Source organism: Elephantulus edwardii, unplaced genomic scaffold, assembly GCF_000299155.1.
Source record: "Elephantulus edwardii isolate Elephantulus edwardi_28Jun2011 unplaced genomic scaffold, EleEdw1.0 scaffold00078, whole genome shotgun sequence".
NCBI lineage: Eukaryota > Metazoa > Chordata > Mammalia > Macroscelidea > Macroscelididae > Elephantulus > Elephantulus edwardii.
Genome location: NW_006399828.1, coordinates 3,062,709 through 3,076,586, shown reverse-complemented (window position 1 = coordinate 3,076,586; position 13,878 = coordinate 3,062,709). Strand labels below are relative to the sequence as shown.

Here is a 13,878-nt window from a genome sequence, read left to right as displayed (position 1 = left end):
GGGTAGTTGGGATGGGAGTGTCAGAGATAGTGCAATTGGCACAAGACAGAGCAGAGTTTAGGGCTGTTGTACACAGGGTCACTATGAGTCACAAGTGACTCGACGGCACATAACAACAACAATGAAAAGCACATTTTCAGTCAACTTGGTTTAGACAGATTATAAAAAAGAATGAAAAGGTAGATTACATATAGTTCTGTCATAATATATTACAGGTAAAAAAGGGAGGCTAAAATAAACTAGTAAATCAAAATGGTTAGAATCATAAATTCTTCTAATAAAAAATTAAAAGAAATGGCTTTAATATTAATGTTACTCCTTTCCTAACATGTGTGTGCATATTTTTCTTCTTTTTTTTTAACTGACCCTAGCTATCTGTCTTTGTAAATGAAAAGTTTCATAGCCAAAATGGAAAAAGGTTTTACTTACCATAAGGGTTTCCATTGATATTTGTTCCTATCAGCTCCAATGTTTGTTCTAACAGATCTGTTAGTGGCACTGCACTAATTTCCAGGAGCCCTGGGTCATCAGGATGAGGCTTCAATATCAGAGCAATTTCAAATTCATAATTCACTACTGAAGAATGCCAGCAATACTGTTTACTGTTTTTCTCTACTGGTACCCAACCTATCATTCAAAGAAAAATGGCTTTATTATTGTTTCTTCTTTGACTTCAGATTACAGTTTTGTAGGGTTTTTTTTTGTTTTTTTTTGTAAATTGAGCATTTTCTGGAAGTTCCAACAAAGTTATCAAAACAGTGAAAAGTGATCAGTTCTACAACTTTAACATGTTAACACACACTTTTAAATTGACGACCGTGCTTAGAAACACATTTTTTCAATGTATTACTAAATAATTAACAAATAAATGCATTAATACACTTCGTACAAATGATGTTCCTTTTTTATTAATTAAAATGTGCAGGACAGCTATACCTGTAATTTCCAGCAACGTGTTAATCACCAAGGTTTGGGTTTTGTAATTACGTTAAGTAATTCCTGTAGTTTGAGTACCTAGTACTCCCTTACTAAAAAATTTAAACACTCTGCGTTAGTAAGAATTGAGCACCACTCTAATACATGGACTTTTCATAAAACAAGTTTCTGCCTTTCCTCTTTCAGGAAGATGGGCAAAGGCAAACAAGTATCTCCACTATTTACTGAACAATTTGTTGCCTCATATTTAGCTTTTTTTCCAAACTGAATGTTAATGTTATTCTCTTTCTTAGTATTGTCAGAATAAGCTCATTCACTGGGGAAATTCTAAATAAAACAAGACAATCACAGACCACTGTGACTCGTAAATGTTTGGTTTTCATTACTGACCCAGACTACTAAATTCTTGCTAGTCCTGTGAAATCCACTCCCATTTTTACCATGGTTCTATTACTAATACATAGGTAGTTCTAGCATATCCTCCTTAATGAAATCATTAACTTCTAATTGTTTTAAGAAGTTCTAACTTCTTTAATGGAATACAAGGCATTTTAAGGTCTGAGTCCGTTATTTATCTCTAGCCTCAGTTTTTAAAATTTAAATTCCCAATATGTCCTTTGCCCTTTAGAATATTTCTGCCACAAGTAGGTTTGAAATCTCTCAAATACGCCATGTTCTCTACCTGAAGTTTGCTTAATCTTGCTAACCTTCCCTCTTAGTTGCCAGATGATTTCCTGATTCTTAAACTTCTCTACAAATGTCAACTCCTAGAAACATCCTCTAGTACCACAAGCAGAACTAGGAATTTCTACTCTTCTTTCCCATTGTACCATGTAGTTTTAAAGTCTTACCTCTTAGTCTATAAGTCACAATTCATCATTTTTTCCTTAATTCATAAAACACCATCAATGGTAAGGAGTCTGACCTTCATTTTGGTATCACTAGAACTTCAAACAATGCTTTGCACAAAAGAAGAAGAAATCCCTGTTGAGCTGATATTAAATCTAGAATACCTTTCTACCCATCAGCATACAGCACTAAAAATCTCCCACCTCCAGAAAAATTACCCAATTCAATTCCAATAGGGAGGACTCTTACCAGATTTCCTGGGAGTTCTGGTGGGTTACTGACAAAGAGTTTGTCAACGCAAAGGCAGTCTGTACGAATACACCAAGTGCTCTGAAGGAGATAAATGGGCAATCTCATGTGCAATCTATTGCCTCTGAAAACATGCTGAAGTTGGTTCTGACTTAACAGTACACAACATCAGGTTTCCAAGCTGTAAATCTTTACAGATGTTCTTTTTCTTGCAGAGTGACTGGTGGATTCAAACTACCAACCCTTAAAAAAAAATAACAACTACCAACCCTTGAGTTAGCAGCCTGATACACCATCAGGGTTCTTGCCAAAAAATTATAGTGAGAGACAAGCTTTAACTCCATTAAGATATTCTTCTGGGATCACGGAAAATATATCAAAAAACAAACGCACTGCAATCAAGTCAATTCCAACACATGGCAGCCTTAACTTCCCCTAACACTTCCATGACTAAATCTTTACACAACAAGCAAATGGGTTCGAACTACTGACCTCTCAGCAGCCAAGTGCTTAACCCCTGCACCAACCATAGCTCCTTTTAGAAAACAAATAATCCCTACATATTCCTTACTCTGAAAAATACCCTCACTTCTAATGGATTCATAGTGGAGCACCACACCAGGCTTTCAGAGGCTGTAAATAACAAGGGAGGTGATTGCCCATCTTTCTCCCACATCACAAGAGACACACTAGCTTTGGGTAAGCAGTGTAACTCCCTACTAACTATGCCCTCTGACACCTATTCTACCTGGAACATTAAAGCTATTCCCATTCAATTCTTTATTAATTATCATATATCATGTTATTGTTATGTGCCATGGAGTCATTTGCGACTCATAGCGACCCTATGTACAACAGCCCTAAAGAAGATTCTAAGATTGAGATAACATTCTTCATATGAAACACCTTTGGAAAAATAACTAGACTTCTGGTAAATTTGGTTTAAAAATTCTACATTATCTATCTGCTAATAACAAATAAACAAGATGAAGAATCAGAGTAAAATTATATTCTATAATTTCTCATTTAATAAACCATTTAAAAATTTATATTAGTAAATAAAGTTGCATTTCAGTAGAAATGTCATGATACCAGGTATGTGTCCATTTTCATCAGGGACTGGTTTCCCATTTAACTGTTCTATTTCCTTCGCGGGTATCCAGCACTCAGGAACAGGTCTGAAGTCTTCCTCAACATTCCAAAAAAATTCTAGAAGAATTAAGATTATCTCTTATGTGGTAGCAATTTTTTTTTAAAAAATTAAATATCAAGCAGATTTAAAGTAACAGGTGATAAAACTCCATTAACATCAGCAAACATAAAACTCTTCATGCCTTATTACACAACATTGTACTCAGGAACCCATGTGTCATATTTTTCATTTTAAACAATTGTATATGTATATTGTCCAAAGTAGCCAACATCCTGTTATGTACCACTGAGTCAGAACCAACCCATAGCTGACCCTTCGATGGGTTTTTCTTTCAGAAGCAGTTAATCTCACAGGAGGATACTGCCCATCCTTCTCCTGTGGGATTCAAATTACAAGCCTTTGGGATTGGAGAGTAGCTTCTTGCCACTAGGCCAACAAAGCTCCCTGGTCAATATCCTAGAATGTATATATTAACACAAATGTATACATAAATAAGTGTAAAGAGACTTGAATGAATATACCTATCAACTATATGTTGTTGTTCTTGTTATGTGCCGTCGAGTCGTTTCCGACTCATAGCGACCCTATGCACAACAGCCCTAAGCCCTGCTCTATCCTGCGCCAACCACACCGCCTCTGACACACCCATCCCGATTACCCCAGTCACTGAATCAATCCATCTCATAGAGGGTCTTCCCCTCCTGCGTTGTCCCTCCACCCTCCCAAGCATGATGTCCCTCTCCAAGGACCCGTCCCTCCTGGCAACATGTCCAAAGTATGTCAGACGAAGCCCCAGAATCCTTGCCTCCAAGGAGGAGCTTGGTTTAATCCTCTCCAAGATAAATCTGTTTGTTTTCCTGGCAGTCCAGGGTACATTCAGTACCCTTCTCCAGCACCACAGCTCAAAAGCATCCACTCTCCTTCTGTCCTCCCTAGTCATTGTCCAACTCTCTGATGCATAACAAGCGATTGCAAATACCATGGCCTGTATCAGGCGCACCTTAGTCTCCAGAGAGACACTGTTGCTCCTGAGTACCTTTGAGAGGTCCCTAACAGCAGACTTTCCCATCGCGATACGCTTTTTGATCTCCTGACTGCTGGTACCAAGAGTGTTGACTGTGGAGCCAAGCAAACTGAAGCTGTGAACACTCTCAATCTCTTCGTCATCCATCCTGATGCAGCCAATTGGTCCAGTGGCGAGAATCTTTGTCTTCTTGACATTGAGCCTCAGTCCATACTGAAGGCTGCAGTCCTTGATCCTTCGGAGCAAGTGCATGAGGTCCTCCTCAGTTTCAGCAAGCAGGGTTGTGTCATCTGCATAACAGAGCTTGTTAATAGACCTTCCACCAATCCTGATGCCACAATTCTCCTCATAGAGCCCAGCCTCTCGGATAATCTGCTCTGCATACATGTTGAAAAGGTATGGAGACAGGATGCATCCCTGGCGTACACCCTTCCCTATTTTGAACCATGCAGTGTTACCCTGCTCTGTTCTGACTACTGCCTCTTGGTCCAAGTATAGGTTTCACATTAGCACAATTAAATGTTCTGGGATTCCCATTCTTCTCAGAGTCAGCCACAGTTTGTTATGATCCACACAGTCAAATGCCTTTGCATAATCAATGAAACACAGATAGACATTCTTCTGGTATTCTCTGCTTTCAGCCAAGATCCATCTAACATCAGCAACAATATCCCTAGTACCACGACCCCTTCTAAACCCAGCCTGGACTTCCGGCAGTTCTCTGCTGATGTGCTGTTCTAATTGTTTTTGGATGATCTTCAGCAGAATCTTGCTTGCATGTGAAATCAATGACACTGTTCTGTAGTTTCCACACTCAGTTGGGTCACCTTTCTTTGGAATGGGAACAAATATAGATCTCTTCCAGTCAGTTGGCCAAGTGGTTGTTCTCCAGATTTCTTGGCACAACTTGGTGAGCACATCCAGGGCAGCATCTGTTATCTGAAATACTTCAATTGGTATACCATCTATTCCTGGGGCCTTATTTTTTGCTATTTCCTTCAAAGCAGCTTGAACTTCTTCCTTCATCACCATAGGCTCTTGCTCATATGTTATTTCTTTAAATTCCTCTGTATCTGCCAATTCCTTTCTATATAATGACTCAGTATATTCCTTTCATATACAGTACTTATAAGTATTTTTAAGGTATTCATAAAAATATTAATTGTTATCATGATTTTTGTTCCATATTTTCTTTGGATATGAAAAATGTGGCATCATATGTATCAATTTCTCTTAGTTTAATAAAACGGACTGTAAAATATTAGAAAAATATAAAGCTTCAAGAAATTTCATATATAAAAATATTCGAGTATAATTTTCTTTTTTCCTAAAGTATTTAAATTACACCAAACAATAAAATGTATGTCAGCTATTTAAATAATGAAAAAGAAGGGAAAATAGACACTTACCTTTTGAATTTTCTTTTGAATGTAGGAATTTTTTAAATCTTTTCTCTGCTTGTTTGTTGGGTTTTCTATCTAGCCGAGCCCAAAGGTATGGCTGACCTAAAAAAGTAACATTTTTTATGAAAAAAGAAAAAAATTCTGTCAAGAAAACCCATTTTAGATTAGCATTTCTCTTTAAATAAGTAAGAATCATCTACTTTAACAGAGGTGGTGTTATATCCAATCTAGTGGTACTTTACTTTGTAAGACTTATTTTTAGGTTAAATATTAATAAGGAGAAAGTAAATCATTGATGTGTTTTTCTCCCCTTCTGGTAGCCTAATGGGTAAGGATTTGCACCCCAACTAAAAAACAGTTTAAACCCACCAGCTGCTACACAGATGGGCAATCTTCTATGCGACTTATAGCCTCTGGTGGGTTGGTTTTACTCGCTGGCAATGAGTTGTTGAGCCCTAGGACCAGTCTGCTACATAAGCTAGTAACTTAGCAGAGACTATGTCTACATGATCAGCAAAATAAAAACCCCTAGCTCAGACCCTATTTTGGACTCAGTCCCTGCACACACCAGTGGCTCATGATTTAAGACACAGCATCCTGTCTAGAGTTTACACAGGGAAGACACAAGGGACTTGCACCTCCCGGCCTCTCCTGACCTGTTGCTGTAAAAGGGGAAGTCTTACCTTTAATGCCCTTGATACACTATCTTTTGTCTTAATTAATTATGTATTTGTTAACATTGCCATCTCAAAATTAAGGAGTCTTCTTTAGCAGTTTTACCCTGTTTATCAGCCAACAGTATGCAAAGTTATACAAAATTATGCAATTGTTGCTTATTATTATTATCTAAATTAGAATTAAAAATTGTTTTACTTTAGCTCCCTAGATAGACCTATTATTATTTCTGGTTAAATGAACCTTTTTTAATACTCAAACTTTAAAAAACAAAAACAAAAAAAATACATTCAGAAGAGATTTCCTGATAACAAGAATACGTCTGTTTTCATTAGGCAATGGATTCCCATTTGACTGTTCTATTATGGATATGTAATCTCACCAACCATAAGTAAACACAAAATAAACCTCTGCTTTCAATGACTGTTTTTAAGTCTATAAAAATTAAACCTAAGACACTACCAGGGGGCTAGTACTGCAATGATCTCAGTGGAAAGAGGATATTAGAGTTGGACAAATCTAGGTTGTTTGCTCAGTTCAGCTACCTCTTAATGCTATCTTGTGTAAAAAAATTAAGTTCTGTGAGCCTTGATTTCCTCAACCAAGAAAGGAAGTTTACAGTAAAAAGTTAGAGATAAGATGTATAAAGCATTTATCATAGTGCCATGACCTTAAATATGTTATGTTCCTTTCTTCTCCAAAAGAAAAGATACGATACATAACTTTTATAAAAATATAACAATTCTGACTCCACATTTTACTCCACATTTTACTAAGTAGCTTTTATCTAAGTGTTTACAAAGAAAAAAAATGGCTCATTTCAGATGTATTATGATTTGGGCAAAAAACAAAAATAACATTTACAGTGAAACATAAATATAGTTTTAGAATAAAACATAATTTTCTTTTACCTTTGTATGTAGTGACATAACAACATGTCCCATCCACTTTTTCTGTTGGAATAGCACTGTAAATATCTGCATCTAATGCCTTGTGATTTATGGTGTCAGTTGCCAGAACTTTAAATGGCTTAAAAAAGAGAGATAATACTGGTTAAAAATAGACAGTCTCCATGCCTTTACACACAACTGTTTACCAGGAATCTTTTAATCAATTCTAAGGCATGGTTCTCTTGAATTGCACTCTCCTTCTAAGCTATTCTGGCAATACCTGGTTTTCCACAGAGCCTTGTAATCATTTGGTACCAGCAACAAAGACTTCAAAAGACAAAATGCATTAGGAAAATCTGCTGTCAGGGACCTCTCCAGAATACTGAAGAGCAATGATGTCAGTCTAGAAACTAACGTGTACCTGATACAGGCCATGGCCTTCACAATTATTTGCTATGCATTAAAGAGCTGGACAATGACTAAGAATGAAAGAAGAAATGATGCCCTTGAGCTGTGGTGCTGGAGAAGAGCAATAAAATATACCATGTCTTGCTAAGAGAACAGGTCCATCTTGGAGAGGGTGAAACCAGACTGCTCCTTAGAGGCAAGGATTTTGAAACTTCATCTGACATACTCTGGGGATGTTGCCATGAGGGACCAGTCCTTGGATGAGATGGATTGACTCAGTGAGTGGGGTAACGAGGGTATCTGTATCAGAAGCAATGAAATTGGTTCAGAACTGTTTTTATGGGATCACTATGAGTTGCAGGCAGTTCTATGGCCCAGAACAACAAACAATCTACAAAGACCTCTACTGGCAAGAAGCTGCACTGCAACCCCTAAGCATGACTTTCCAGGTCACCAGCTGCTCCATAGGCTGGACAATCTCCTCCCATGTGACGAACTGTCTCTGAAAACCTGTCAAAGAGTTAGTGAGGGTCTGTCTGAATTCTGTGGTTCACAACAATGTAAGAGCAGGGAGCTCTAGTGGCCTAGTAAGAAACTGTCCTGCAATCCCAAAGGCACGCAGTTTGAATCCACAAGCTGCTCTGAGGGAGAATAATTGGCAATCTCCTCCCATGTGATTAACAATCTCTGAAAATCTGCTGTGGTAAGCTATAGGCTGGTTCCAATTTGATGGTACTCAGCAACAACTATATAAGAGATCCAAAGTACTTTGGAATGAGCTTCCTACAAGCGAACATGCTCTGTGCATCTTTAGCACAGGCAACTTGGTAATAATAGTCAACAAGTGCTCAGTATTTTGAACTGTTTGCTTGATGATTACAAAATGCCTGCTTTAGGAGAGATAATATTCTTGGCACTAGAAATACAGAGGTTGTGGTACTAAGAATTAAGTGGACTGGCTCTTCCATTCACAACTTTCCATTCTGTGATTCTATCTTCTTTGCTTATGCTTAAGACCTCCTTAGAAGATAAATTATTTATTGTTTTAGGAGACAGGATCATGGTGGGATGCAAGTCCCACCCTACTAGAAGATATTACCTAAATCTCTACTCTTCATTCTAGAAATGTGGCTTACAGGCCTGAAATTTTATAGATAGGAATTTTCATGAAGTCCAGCACTTGTTCACTTGGGACAATGAATCTAACTTAATCTAGCTGTTTTTGACAGCTGACAGGCAACAGCTCATCACCTCAGCATGTAGGATCTTGGTTTATTGTTCATTAATCTTTTCAACTACACACATCATCCACAGTCATGTAAGTCATTCTCTAAAGATTTTTTCCATTTCTGTGAGACCTTACAGTGAATCATAAGATCCAGACATAGATAAGAATGGGAGGACTGAAAAGAGGAAGAATAATTAATGTCAGATGATGGTGTGGTACAGCATTCTGGGCATCTAGAACACAGTTGATATCCACCTTATAGGAACCAATCTTGTACTAATTATCATTCATTAAGTTGGTATCAGTAGTGAAATTAGTTGCAATGGCTCCAGATTCATAAATGCACAGTATTTTGTAAAACTAAGAAGCTAAAAGTTATTATCACATGACTGGGTGGAAACATGAAAAAGGTTGTATTGACACTGCACTAAGTGTGAGGTAAATTACTTGAAACCACGAGAATTCATAAAAACTCAGTATGGTTCTCTGAGATGTGTGGCCATATAACAGACTTTAGGCGCTACAGCAGAGAAGAGCAATGTGATTGGCGTTGGAATTAGCAGAAGTAGGGGTAGGTGTATAGCTAGTAATCGGAAAGACCATGGCCTCAATCAGACGCACCTTAGATTTCAAACTGACATCACTACTCAATAATTTGGAATCGTCCCTAACTGCAGATTTTCCCATCACAATGTGTCTCCTTATTTCCTGATTGCTCATCCCAAGGGTGTTAACTGTGGATCCAAGCAAGATGAAGCTGTTCACAGTTTTAATCTCCTCTCCATCTAGCATTACACTGCCTCTTGGTCCAGTGGTAGGAATGTTTTCTTGATACTGAGACATAATCCATACTGAAGATTGCACTCCTTTATCTTCTGCAACAAGTTCTTCATTTGCTCCTCACTTTCAGCAAGCAAGGTTGTGTCATCTGCATACCACAGGTTATTGATGTCTCCTTCCAATCCTGATGCCATAATCCTCTTTATAGAGTCCAGCATCTTAGATAAAGTCTATACGCTGAACAGGTATGAGAGAGAATACACCCCTGACACACTCCTTTCCCAATTCCAAACCATACAGTCCTTCCCTGCTCCATTCGCACAACAGCCTCCTGGTCCAGGTATACGTTCCTCCTGAGCACAATCAAGTGCTCTGGGATTCCCATTTTTCTCAGTGTCAGCCACAGCTTGTCATGATCCACACAGTCAAACACCTTTGCATAGTCAATAAAGCACAAACAGACCTTCTTCTCGCATTCTTTACTTTCAGCCAGCATCCATCTGACATCAGCAATGATGTCCCTGGTGCCATGGCCTCTTCTAAAAAATCCTGCTTTAACTTCTGGCAATTCCCTATCTATGTATGTACTGTTCCAGCTGTTTTTTAAATGATCTTCAGCTGTATTTTGCTAGCATGTGATAATAATGATATTGGTCAAAAATTTCTATACTCAGTTGAATCACTCTTCTTGGAAACAGGAACAAATGTAGACCTCTTCCAATCCATTGGCCATATAACTGTCCTCAAAATTTCCTGGCATAGACTGGTGAGGGCATCTACGGCTGCATCTGTTAACTGAAACAAATCAACTGGCATCCCACAGTTTACTGGGCCTTATTTTTTGCCAATACTTTCAAGGCAGCTTTCTTCAATCTGGATGGGGTGTGGGAGAGGAATGTGTCCTTGAGTCTGGAAACAGTTGGGGACCTTGGGCACTTGCATACGAGGTCCAAGAATATTCTTCTTTCCAGGGCATAGTCTTATTCCTTCAGATAAACAGAGATATGGAAGCAAGAAAGATTCCATGGGAATATTAGTGGTAAGCAAGTCTAAACAAGTCTAGTTTCTGGTAAATAAGTTTTCCCCCAAATCATGAGTGCCTGCAGGTAGACTGTTTTTGGATGATTATAAAATAATAAACGAGCCAAGCCTAGAGGTGTGCAGTTCTTGTCCTGTGTGTGTGAGTGTGTGTTTCTTTGCTGCAGTCCTGTCTTGTCTTCTGTGTCTGTCTCTTTATGTTCATTTCTCCCAGGAAAAAGGGTTGCAGATTGCAACACCTGAATCAGACACACTTTAGTCCTTAAACTAAAATCATTACTCCTCAATAATTTGGAGAGGTCCCTAACTGCAGTCTTTCCCAGTGCAATACATCTACTGATTTCCTAACTCCTGGGACCAAGGATGTAGACTATGGTTCCAAGTTCACTGAAGTTGCTGACAGCTTTAATCTTTTCTCCATCTATCATGATGTTGCCTAATGGTCCAGTGCTAAGAATTTTTGTCTTCTTGACATTGAGATACAATCCATTATTAAAGGCCATATTCTTGAATCCTCTGCCAACAAGTGTCTCAAGTCCTCTTCACTTTAGCAAGCAAGGTCGTATCATCTGCATAACGCAAGATATTGATCGGTCTCCCACCAATCCTGATACTACATTCTTCTTAATAAAGCCCAGCTTCTAGAATAATTTGCTCAGCATACAGACTAAATAGGTACAGAGAGAAAATACAATCCTGGCGCGATCACTTCTTATTTTTAAACCATGTAGTGTTCCCTTGCTCTGTTTGCACAACAGCCTCCTGGTCTACGAATAGGTTTTACACGTTGTTTTTGTTGTTATGTGCTGTCAAGTCGCTTGCGACTCATAGGGACCCTATGTACAACAGCCCTAAACTCTGCTCTGTCCTGTGCCAATTGCACTGTCTCTGACACTCCCATCCCGATTAACACAGCCTCAATCCATATTGGAGGCTGCAGTCCTTGACCCTCTGCAGCAGGTGCTTCAGGTCCTCCTCAGTTTCAGCAAGCAGGGTTGTGTTATCTGCATATCGCAGATTGTTGATAGATCGTCCACCAATCTTGACTCCACATTTCTCCTCATAGAGCCCAGCCTCCCAGATGAGCTGTTCTGCATACAGGTTGAAAAGGTATGGAGATAGGACACATCCCTGGCGTATGCCCTTTCCAATTTTGAACCATGCAGTGTTCCCTTGCTCTGTTCTGATGATTGCCTCCTGCTCCAAGTATAGGTTTCGCATTAGCATGATCAAGTGTTCTGGGATTCCCATTCTTCTCAGAGTCAGCCACAGTTTGTTATGATCCACACAGTCAAACGCCTTTGTACAGTCAATGAAACACAGACATTCCTCTGGTATTCTCTGCTTTCAGCTAAGATTCATCTAACATCAGCTACAATATCCCTAGTACCACAACCCCTTCTAAACCCAGCCTGAACTTCTGGCAGTTCTCTGTTGATGTGCTGTTCCAGGCGTTTTTGGATAATCTTCAGTAGAATCTTGCTTGCATGTGAAATCAATGAGAATGTTCTATAGTTTCCACACTCTGTTGGGTCTCCTTTCTTTGGGATGAGAACAAATATAGATGTCTTCCAGTCAGCTGGCCAAGTGGTTGTTCTCCAGATTTCTTGGCACAATGTGGTGAGCACACCCAGGGCAGCATCTGTTAGCTGAAATATGTCAACTGGTATACCATCTATTCCTGGGGCCTTATTTTTTGCCATTTCCTTCAAAGCAGCTAAACTACTTCTTTCATCACCATAGGCTCTTGCTCATATGTTGTTTCATGAAAATCTTCTGTGTCTGCTAATTCCTTTCGATACAATGACTCAGTATATTCTTTCCATCTTCTTTTAATACTTCCTGGATCATTTAATATTCTGCCGAAAGCATCCTTGATTATAGCAACTCGAGGTTTGAATTTGTTCTTCAGTTCCTTGAGCTTAAGAAAAGCTGAGCAAGTTCGGCCCTTTTGATTTTCTGACTCCAACTCCTCGCTCATTTCATTGTAATATTTTACTTTGTCATCCCGTGCTGCCTTTTGAAGTCTTCTATTCAACTCTTTGGTATCTTGAATTCTTCCCTGTGCTTTGGCTTCTCTGCCACTCCAATGCAATTGTCAGAGTCTCTTCTGACATCCATTTTGGTCTTCTCTTCTTCTTCTGTCTTTTGCAATGAGCAAAACTAAATGCTCTGCCATTCTCATTCTTCCCAATGTTAGCTATAACTTGTTACAATCCACAAGTTACTGGCTGAAAGAAAAGAAAACCAGAATAATATCTATTTATGTTTACTGACTATGCAAAGGCATCTGACTGTGTGGATCATAACAAGTTATAGCTAACATTGAGAAGAATGGAAAAACAAGTTATGTATGCATAAAAATATGTAGTAAATATCACATAGATGAGTGAATTAGTTAAAAACCACACAGATGAAGTATGACTCACAAATTAAAAATACTGTACAGAAAACCTAGACTATCACAAGCAAAAGTATAGAGACAGGATTGATTGGTATGTTCACAGGATGGAAACTTTACTAGATCAAAAATAAGAGAAATTCATTGAGTAGACATGGCCTGATTAATGGTAGGCATGTTACTATTGTAATGTATTGTCTAGTCAAGTGTGACTCATAGAGACTCTATAAACAACAGATCTGAACCCTGTTCTATCTTGCACCATCCTCCTCATCTCTTACATACTTCAGCCCATTGTTACAGTCACTGTGGCAATCCTTGTCGTTGAGGGTCTTCCTCTACTCTGCTGATCTTTCCAAGCATGATGTTCTCTTCCAAAGAATATCTCCTCCTATCAACAAGCTCAAAGTATGTGAGATGAAGTTTCACTATCCTTGCCTCTAAGGAGCACTCTGGCTGCACTTTCTCCAAGACAACTGTTCATTCTTTGGCAATCCACGAGTTATTCAATACTCCTCTCCAACAACACATCTCATGTACAAATCTCAGTTGTGGCTCAATTATTCACCTCACAAGAACATGGAAACAGCCAAAATGTCCAAACACAAATGAATGGATTGAGAAATTATGGTATGTTCACACGATGGAATACTATGCAGCACAGAGGAGCAAAGATTTTGTAAATTATTACCTAACTTGGGAGGGACTGGAAAGCATAAGACTGAGTGAACTAACTCAGTCCCATACGGATAAATATTAAATAAAACCATTATTGTAGAATGAGTGGAAGGATCCAAGAGAGGTGAGAGAGGTTGGAAGCAGAGGTATGTGGATGTGCGGGGGG

General features: G+C 38.7%; 1 protein-coding gene across 1 annotated transcript in view; it reads right to left on the bottom strand.

Moving 5' to 3' along the window:
- The window catches only part of LOC102854293 (chromosome unknown open reading frame, human C12orf29), a 30,616-nt gene that overhangs the window by 13,997 nt on the left and 2,741 nt on the right, over window positions 1–13,878 (bottom strand). Inside the window, exons 2-5 of the mRNA XM_006889494.1 lie at window positions 7,201–7,318; window positions 5,621–5,716; window positions 3,127–3,243; window positions 430–627 (exon numbers count right to left, since the gene is read on the bottom strand). Coding sequence (XP_006889556.1) covers window positions 430–627; window positions 3,127–3,243; window positions 5,621–5,716; window positions 7,201–7,318 — 529 coding nt within the window. The remainder of the gene's footprint in view (window positions 1–429; window positions 628–3,126; window positions 3,244–5,620; window positions 5,717–7,200; window positions 7,319–13,878) is intronic.